The sequence below is a fragment of the Orbicella faveolata genome, unplaced genomic scaffold, assembly GCF_042242905.1.
Source record: "Orbicella faveolata isolate gen_17 unplaced genomic scaffold, um_ofav_v1 contig_46, whole genome shotgun sequence".
Lineage (NCBI taxonomy): Eukaryota > Metazoa > Cnidaria > Anthozoa > Scleractinia > Merulinidae > Orbicella > Orbicella faveolata.
The window spans coordinates 10,278,276-10,287,500 of record NW_028301576.1 but is presented as its reverse complement, the minus strand read 5'-3'; the positions used below and the strand labels follow the sequence as shown (position 1 = coordinate 10,287,500).

The 9,225-nt window shown below is 39.4% G+C and overlaps 5 protein-coding genes across 5 annotated transcripts in view; all 5 read left to right on the top strand.

Annotated features, from left to right (window-relative positions):
• LOC149098328 (protein amalgam-like) overlaps positions 1 to 2,917 on the top strand; it is a 16,722-nt gene extending 13,805 nt beyond the window's left edge. The window contains exons 4-5 of the mRNA XM_089278404.1: positions 1,969 to 2,250; positions 2,605 to 2,917. Of these exons, the coding sequence (XP_089134530.1) occupies positions 1,969 to 2,250; positions 2,605 to 2,909 (587 nt within the window). The 3' untranslated portion in view covers positions 2,910 to 2,917. The remainder of the gene's footprint in view (positions 1 to 1,968; positions 2,251 to 2,604) is intronic.
• A 453-nt stretch (positions 2,918 to 3,370) lies between these two features.
• On the top strand, positions 3,371 to 4,903 carry LOC149098327 (muscle, skeletal receptor tyrosine-protein kinase-like; the record flags this gene model as incomplete). The annotated part of the gene is made up of 2 exons (XM_089276676.1): positions 3,371 to 3,767; positions 4,122 to 4,903. Coding segments are annotated over 2 exons (702 nt in total), but the record flags the coding sequence as incomplete, so codon positions are not given.
• LOC149098326 (muscle, skeletal receptor tyrosine-protein kinase-like) lies at positions 4,888 to 5,951 on the top strand (the record flags this gene model as incomplete). Its single annotated transcript, XM_089276675.1, has 2 exons — positions 4,888 to 5,284; positions 5,639 to 5,951. Coding segments are annotated over 2 exons (702 nt in total), but the record flags the coding sequence as incomplete, so codon positions are not given.
• Positions 5,952 to 6,404: 453 nt separating this feature from the next.
• LOC149098325 (muscle, skeletal receptor tyrosine-protein kinase-like) lies at positions 6,405 to 7,468 on the top strand (the record flags this gene model as incomplete). Its single annotated transcript, XM_089276674.1, has 2 exons — positions 6,405 to 6,801; positions 7,156 to 7,468. Coding segments are annotated over 2 exons (702 nt in total), but the record flags the coding sequence as incomplete, so codon positions are not given.
• A 453-nt stretch (positions 7,469 to 7,921) lies between these two features.
• LOC149098324 (muscle, skeletal receptor tyrosine-protein kinase-like) lies at positions 7,922 to 8,985 on the top strand (the record flags this gene model as incomplete). The annotated part of the gene is made up of 2 exons (XM_089276673.1): positions 7,922 to 8,318; positions 8,673 to 8,985. Coding segments are annotated over 2 exons (702 nt in total), but the record flags the coding sequence as incomplete, so codon positions are not given.
• Between the last annotated feature and the right edge of the window lie 240 nt (positions 8,986 to 9,225).

The following is a 9,225-nucleotide window of genomic DNA, read 5'->3' as shown; positions in this document are numbered from 1 at the left end:
TTCAGTATCACCAAGCCCTCATCAGTCAAATAACTTGGCTTCCACATCTTATCTCTTGATCAATTTTTGTATTTCAAAACAACATCTGCATCAGAATTTTCCTTCAACACAAAGCAGTAGGGGTTGCTAATATTGTGCAATTCTGTTTCTGTGGCGCGTAACCATGAGCGGACATCATAAATGACATCAGCGAACTCTACATATGGAGAAGGTGTGTACCCCTGGCTCACCACTGTCATCAATTCTAAAATTTAAACAATTATCATAAGGTGGTGAAGACTTGAATAACCAAAATAAAGGATAAAAAAAGATTCTCTGTGATAAGTACTTTCTCGTGAATCACGGGTGCGGGGACAACGATAGCGAAAAGATCTCAATAAAGCAAGCAGCATAAGAAAGCGATATTAGGTACGTTAGAAGCAATAATCATTTGAGCAAAAATTAAAGAAAAGAATGTTTTCCTCAGCAACGTCCTTACAGTTATGCTAATAAGAGTTTCATTAGTTCACAAATATACCAATCAATATCCTGATGTTGTTCTTGGCAACGTTCTCAGCAATCCGACAGAAAAGCTGGTCAATATCTTCATGGGTGTGGCCAGGCATAAGGGAGTTAATTTTCACCTACAAAGAAGGAAGGATACACATTGCATCAGCTTAATGGAAATTATTATGGACAGGATCCTCTGCAAGAATGCTATGCTTACCTCATCATACATTTCATGACGAACATTAATATCAAAGTTTACAACGGCGAGAAATATGTTTCACTGGTAAAATATTTTACTCTTCGATGCCAAAACCAGTTAACTATGATTATCAATGTTGGTTTAAAGGAATCACGAGACTATTAAGCATAGTCTTGACAGTGGCTCCAATAAACTCGTAACTTAGAGCTGACTCATAGTCAGGAACTCACATAACCGATCTAACATGAAATACTTGACAAAGTATAGTGCTTATCGAATTGAGCCCATTTATGAATTCAAATTTAGATGTCATGAGAAGCATGCCGTCCCATTTCAGTTTTTTCGGGCATGTACATTGTTATGTTGACATTTCTTAGGCGGATTGTTGTATTGTTACAGATCAACCCGAGATCACTCTTCATCCAGAAAACCAAACAAAATCAGAAGGAGACAATGTGACTTTATCCTGTAACGCTACGGGAAATCCACAACCGACAATATCATGGACCAGAAATGGATTTCCTGTAAATACAAGTAACAATTCCAGTATCAGTTTTTCAGAAGACAAAAAGCTCTTGACAATAACGAATGTGAACAGGACAGACAGTGGAGAATACCGATGTCTGGCGAACAACAGCCTTGGAAATGAGACTTCCGATGTTGCTAGACTGGATGTACAGTGTAAGTGCAGTATCTTCTTATAAACATTCCTGGAAATGCATCTTCGATGTTGCTACACTGGCTATTGGGTCCAAGTAATTGATCAAGACCGAACGATGCTCTCCTTAAGTTTGCAAGCTTTGGAAAAGCTCCTCACCCCTTCCGGCTCTGGAACGAAACCAGGAAACAGAAATCAGTGACTTCTGTCTTTATGTTTTTGATTATTTAACAAGATAAACTTCATAAAATTGGCCCTTCCATAGTTTCTAGCAAACGCTTACATTGCGATAGGCTTGAACCAGGGAGGCCAAGACCCTGTTCAAATTTAACCAATGAAAACCTTGGATGTTAACACTACACTTCCGACAATTCATTCATCTAAGTAAGCTGTGCACTGCAGAAGCGACAAGTTAGTGGTCATGTTCATCGTTGAACACTCAAGCGCTGTTCATGAGTTGGCAAATAATTTGCTAGGATAGCCTTGGTAGCGGTAGGCGCACTGTAATTTGATGACTTAAAAATTTACTTTAAACGTAAATGCAGGCTGTGTATAGTCCCGAAATATTTTTGCGTTATTTCGAAATGTCCCCTTATTACAACACTTGTCTGCTTTTTTACAGATCCACCTGACATCACTGTTGATCCTCAAAATACAGCTGTAACAGAAGGAGATAACGAGACTTTATCTTGTAACGTTGATGGAAATCCAGCACCGTCAATATCATGGACCACAGATGGATTTCAAGTAAATACAACCATCAATTCCAGGATCAGTTTTTCAGCAGACAAGAAGCAGTTGACAATAACGAAAGCGAAAAGAACAGATAATGGTAACTATCGATGTGTGGCAAACAACAGCCTTGGAAACGCTGCATCCGATGCTGCTACAGTGGATGTACAATGTAAGTGTAGTATCTTGGTTAATAAATCGAAACCAAACAGTTGCACTATTACCAACCTACACAGAAAGGACAATAAGTCTGATTATCAATGTTGCTTTAAAGGAATCACGAGACTATTAAGCATAGTCTTGACAGTGGCTGCAGTAAACCCGTAACTTAGAGCTGATTCGTACTCATGAACTCACATAACCGATCTAACATGAAATACTTGACAAAGTATAGTGCTTATCGAATTGAGCCCATTTATGAATTCAAATTTAGATGTCATGAGAAGCATGCCGTCCCATTTCAGTTTTTTCGGGCATGCACATTGTTATGTTGACATTTCTTAGGCGGATTGTTGTATTGTTACAGATCAACCCGAGATCACTCTTCATCCAGAAAACCAAACAAAATCAGAAGGAGACAATGTGACTTTATCCTGTAACGCTACGGGAAATCCACAACCGACAATATCATGGACCAGAAATGGATTTCCTGTAAATACAAGTAACAATTCCAGTATCAGTTTTTCAGAAGACAAAAAGCTCTTGACAATAACGAATGTGAACAGGACAGACAGTGGAGAATACCGATGTCTGGCGAACAACAGCCTTGGAAATGAGACTTCCGATGTTGCTAGACTGGATGTACAGTGTAAGTGCAGTATCTTCTTATAAACATTCCTGGAAATGCATCTTCGATGTTGCTACACTGGCTATTGAGTCCAAGTAATTGATCAAGACCGAACGATGCTCTCCTTAAGTTTGCAAGCTTTGGAAAAGCTCCTCACCCCTTCCGGCTCTGGAACGAAACCAGGAAACAGAAATCAGTGACTTCTGTCTTTATGTTTTTGATTATTTAACAAGATAAACTTCATAAAATTGGCCCTTCCATAGTTTCTAGCAAACGCTTACATTGCGATAGGCTTGAACCAGGGAGGCCAAGACCCTGTTCAAATTTAACCAATGAAAACCTTGGATGTTAACACTACACTTCCGACAATTCATTCATCTAAGTAAGCTGTGCACTGCAGAAGCGACAAGTTAGTGGTCATGTTCATCGTTGAACACTCAAGCGCTGTTCATGAGTTGGCAAATAATTTGCTAGGATAGCCTTGGTAGCGGTAGGCGCACTGTAATTTGATGACTTAAAAATTTACTTTAAACGTAAATGCAGGCTGTGTATAGTCCCGAAATATTTTTGCGTTATTTCGAAATGTCCCCTTATTACAACACTTGTCTGCTTTTTTACAGATCCACCTGACATCACTGTTGATCCTCAAAATACAGCTGTAACAGAAGGAGATAACGTGACTTTATCTTGTAACGTTGATGGAAATCCAGCACCGTCAATATCATGGACCACAGATGGATTTCAAGTAAATACAACCATCAATTCCAGGATCAGTTTTTCAGCAGACAAGAAGCAGTTGACAATAACGAAAGTGAAAAGAACAGATAATGGTAACTATCGATGTGTGGCAAACAACAGCCTTGGAAACGCTGCATCCGATGCTGCTACAGTGGATGTACAATGTAAGTGTAGTATCTTGGTTAATAAATCGAAACCAAACAGTTGCACTATTACCAACCTACACAGAAAGGACAATAAGTCTGATTATCAATGTTGCTTTAAAGGAATCACGAGACTATTAAGCATAGTCTTGACAGTGGCTGCAGTAAACCCGTAACTTAGAGCTGATTCGTACTCATGAACTCACATAACCGATCTAACATGAAATACTTGACAAAGTATAGTGCTTATCGAATTGAGCCCATTTATGAATTCAAATTTAGATGTCATGAGAAGCATGCCGTCCCATTTCAGTTTTTTCGGGCATGCACATTGTTATGTTGACATTTCTTAGGCGGATTGTTGTATTGTTACAGATCAACCCGAGATCACTCTTCATCCAGAAAACCAAACAAAATCAGAAGGAGACAATGCGACTTTATCCTGTAACGCTACGGGAAATCCACAACCGACAATATCATGGACCAGAAATGGATTTCCTGTAAATACAAGTAACAATTCCAGTATCAGTTTTTCAGAAGACAAAAAGCTCTTGACAATAACGAATGTGAACAGGACAGACAGTGGAGAATACCGATGTCTGGCGAACAACAGCCTTGGAAATGAGACTTCCGATGTTGCTAGACTGGATGTACAGTGTAAGTGCAGTATCTTCTTATAAACATTCCTGGAAATGCATCTTCGATGTTGCTACACTGGCTATTGGGTCCAAGTAATTGATCAAGACCGAACGATGCTCTCCTTAAGTTTGCAAGCTTTGGAAAAGCTCCTCACCCCTTCCGGCTCTGGAACGAAACCAGGAAACAGAAATCAGTGACTTCTGTCTTTATGTTTTTGATTATTTAACAAGATAAACTTCATAAAATTGGCCCTTCCATAGTTTCTAGCAAACGCTTACATTGCGATAGGCTTGAACCAGGGAGGCCAAGACCCTGTTCAAATTTAACCAATGAAAACCTTGGATGTTAACACTACACTTCCGACAATTCATTCATCTAAGTAAGCTGTGCACTGCAGAAGCGACAAGTTAGTGGTCATGTTCATCGTTGAACACTCAAGCGCTGTTCATGAGTTGGCAAATAATTTGCTAGGATAGCCTTGGTAGCGGTAGGCGCACTGTAATTTGATGACTTAAAAATTTACTTTAAACGTAAATGCAGGCTGTGTATAGTCCCGAAATATTTTTGCGTTATTTCGAAATGTCCCCTTATTACAACACTTGTCTGCTTTTTTACAGATCCACCTGACATCACTGTTGATCCTCAAAATACAGCTGTAACAGAAGGAGATAACGTGACTTTATCTTGTAACGTTGATGGAAATCCAGCACCGTCAATATCATGGACCACAGATGGATTTCAAGTAAATACAACCATCAATTCCAGGATCAGTTTTTCAGCAGACAAGAAGCAGTTGACAATAACGAAAGTGAAAAGAACAGATAATGGTAACTATCGATGTGTGGCAAACAACAGCCTTGGAAACGCTGCATCCGATGCTGCTACAGTGGATGTACAATGTAAGTGTAGTATCTTGGTTAATAAATCGAAACCAAACAGTTGCACTATTACCAACCTACACAGAAAGGACAATAAGTCTGATTATCAATGTTGCTTTAAAGGAATCACGAGACTATTAAGCATAGTCTTGACAGTGGCTGCAGTAAACCCGTAACTTAGAGCTGATTCGTACTCATGAACTCACATAACCGATCTAACATGAAATACTTGACAAAGTATAGTGCTTATCGAATTGAGCCCATTTATGAATTCAAATTTAGATGTCATGAGAAGCATGCCGTCCCATTTCAGTTTTTTCGGGCATGCACATTGTTATGTTGACATTTCTTAGGCGGATTGTTGTATTGTTACAGATCAACCCGAGATCACTCTTCATCCAGAAAACCAAACAAAATCAGAAGGAGACAATGTGACTTTATCCTGTAACGCTACGGGAAATCCACAACCGACAATATCATGGACCAGAAATGGATTTCCTGTAAATACAAGTAACAATTCCAGTATCAGTTTTTCAGAAGACAAAAAGCTCTTGACAATAACGAATGTGAACAGGACAGACAGTGGAGAATACCGATGTCTGGCGAACAACAGCCTTGGAAATGAGACTTCCGATGTTGCTAGACTGGATGTACAGTGTAAGTGCAGTATCTTCTTATAAACATTCCTGGAAATGCATCTTCGATGTTGCTACACTGGCTATTGAGTCCAAGTAATTGATCAAGACCGAACGATGCTCTCCTTAAGTTTGCAAGCTTTGGAAAAGCTCCTCACCCCTTCCGGCTCTGGAACGAAACCAGGAAACAGAAATCAGTGACTTCTGTCTTTATGTTTTTGATTATTTAACAAGATAAACTTCATAAAATTGGCCCTTCCATAGTTTCTAGCAAACGCTTACATTGCGATAGGCTTGAACCAGGGAGGCCAAGACCCTGTTCAAATTTAACCAATGAAAACCTTGGATGTTAACACTACACTTCCGACAATTCATTCATCTAAGTAAGCTGTGCACTGCAGAAGCGACAAGTTAGTGGTCATGTTCATCGTTGAACACTCAAGCGCTGTTCATGAGTTGGCAAATAATTTGCTAGGATAGCCTTGGTAGCGGTAGGCGCACTGTAATTTGATGACTTAAAAATTTACTTTAAACGTAAATGCAGGCTGTGTATAGTCCCGAAATATTTTTGCGTTATTTCGAAATGTCCCCTTATTACAACACTTGTCTGCTTTTTTACAGATCCACCTGACATCACTGTTGATCCTCAAAATACAGCTGTAACAGAAGGAGATAACGTGACTTTATCTTGTAACGTTGATGGAAATCCAGCACCGTCAATATCATGGACCACAGATGGATTTCAAGTAAATACAACCATCAATTCCAGGATCAGTTTTTCAGCAGACAAGAAGCAGTTGACAATAACGAAAGTGAAAAGAACAGATAATGGTAACTATCGATGTGTGGCAAACAACAGCCTTGGAAACGCTGCATCCGATGCTGCTACAGTGGATGTACAATGTAAGTGTAGTATCTTGGTTAATAAATCGAAACCAAACAGTTGCACTATTACCAACCTACACAGAAAGGACAATAAGTCTGATTATCAATGTTGCTTTAAAGGAATCACGAGACTATTAAGCATAGTCTTGACAGTGGCTGCAGTAAACCCGTAACTTAGAGCTGATTCGTACTCATGAACTCACATAACCGATCTAACATGAAATACTTGACAAAGTATAGTGCTTATCGAATTGAGCCCATTTATGAATTCAAATTTAGATGTCATGAGAAGCATGCCGTCCCATTTCAGTTTTTTCGGGCATGCACATTGTTATGTTGACATTTCTTAGGCGGATTGTTGTATTGTTACAGATCAACCCGAGATCACTCTTCATCCAGAAAACCAAACAAAATCAGAAGGAGACAATGTGACTTTATCCTGTAACGCTACGGGAAATCCACAACCGACAATATCATGGACCAGAAATGGATTTCCTGTAAATACAAGTAACAATTCCAGTATCAGTTTTTCAGAAGACAAAAAGCTCTTGACAATAACGAATGTGAACAGGACAGACAGTGGAGAATACCGATGTCTGGCGAACAACAGCCTTGGAAATGAGACTTCCGATGTTGCTAGACTGGATGTACAGTGTAAGTGCAGTATCTTCTTATAAACATTCCTGGAAATGCATCTTCGATGTTGCTACACTGGCTATTGAGTCCAAGTAATTGATCAAGACCGAACGATGCTCTCCTTAAGTTTGCAAGCTTTGGAAAAGCTCCTCACCCCTTCCGGCTCTGGAACGAAACCAGGAAACAGAAATCAGTGACTTCTGTCTTTATGTTTTTGATTATTTAACAAGATAAACTTCATAAAATTGGCCCTTCCATAGTTTCTAGCAAACGCTTACATTGCGATAGGCTTGAACCAGGGAGGCCAAGACCCTGTTCAAATTTAACCAATGAAAACCTTGGATGTTAACACTACACTTCCGACAATTCATTCATCTAAGTAAGCTGTGCACTGCAGAAGCGACAAGTTAGTGGTCATGTTCATCGTTGAACACTCAAGCGCTGTTCATGAGTTGGCAAATAATTTGCTAGGATAGCCTTGGTAGCGGTAGGCGCACTGTAATTTGATGACTTAAAAATTTACTTTAAACGTAAATGCAGGCTGTGTATAGTCCCGAAATATTTTTGCGTTATTTCGAAATGTCCCCTTATTACAACACTTGTCTGCTTTTTTACAGATCCACCTGACATCACTGTTGATCCTCAAAATACAGCTGTAACAGAAGGAGATAACGTGACTTTATCTTGTAACGTTGATGGAAATCCAGCACCGTCAATATCATGGACCACAGATGGATTTCAAGTAAATACAACCATCAATTCCAGGATCAGTTTTTCAGCAGACAAGAAGCAGTTGACAATAACGAAAGTGAAAAGAACAGATAATGGTAACTATCGATGTGTGGCAAACAACAGCCTTGGAAACGCTGCATCCGATGCTGCTACAGTGGATGTACAATGTAAGTGTAGTATCTTGGTTAATAAATCGAAACCAAACAGTTGCACTATTACCAACCTACACAGAAAGGACAATAAGTCTGATTATCAATGTTGCTTTAAAGGAATCACGAGACTATTAAGCATAGTCTTGACAGTGGCTGCAGTAAACCCGTAACTTAGAGCTGATTCGTACTCATGAACTCACATAACCGATCTAACATGAAATACTTGACAAAGTATAGTGCTTATCGAATTGAGCCCATTTATGAATTCAAATTTAGATGTCATGAGAAGCATGCCGTCCCATTTCAGTTTTTTCGGGCATGCACATTGTTATGTTGACATTTCTTAGGCGGATTGTTGTATTGTTACAGATCAACCCGAGATCACTCTTCATCCAGAAAACCAAACAAAATCAGAAGGAGACAATGTGACTTTATCCTGTAACGCTACGGGAAATCCACAACCGACAATATCATGGACCAGAAATGGATTTCCTGTAAATACAAGTAACAATTCCAGTATCAGTTTTTCAGAAGACAAAAAGCTCTTGACAATAACGAATGTGAACAGGACAGACAGTGGAGAATACCGATGTCTGGCGAACAACAGCCTTGGAAATGAGACTTCCGATGTTGCTAGACTGGATGTACAGTGTAAGTGCAGTATCTTCTTATAAACATTCCTGGAAATGCATCTTCGATGTTGCTACACTGGCTATTGAGTCCAAGTAATTGATCAAGACCGAACGATGCTCTCCTTAAGTTTGCAAGCTTTGGAAAAGCTCCTCACCCCTTCCGGCTCTGGAACGAAACCAGGAAACAGAAATCAGTGACTTCTGTCTTTATGTTTTTGATTATTTAACAAGATAAACTTCATAAAATTGGCCCTTCCATAGTTTCTAGCAAACGCTTACATTGCGATAGG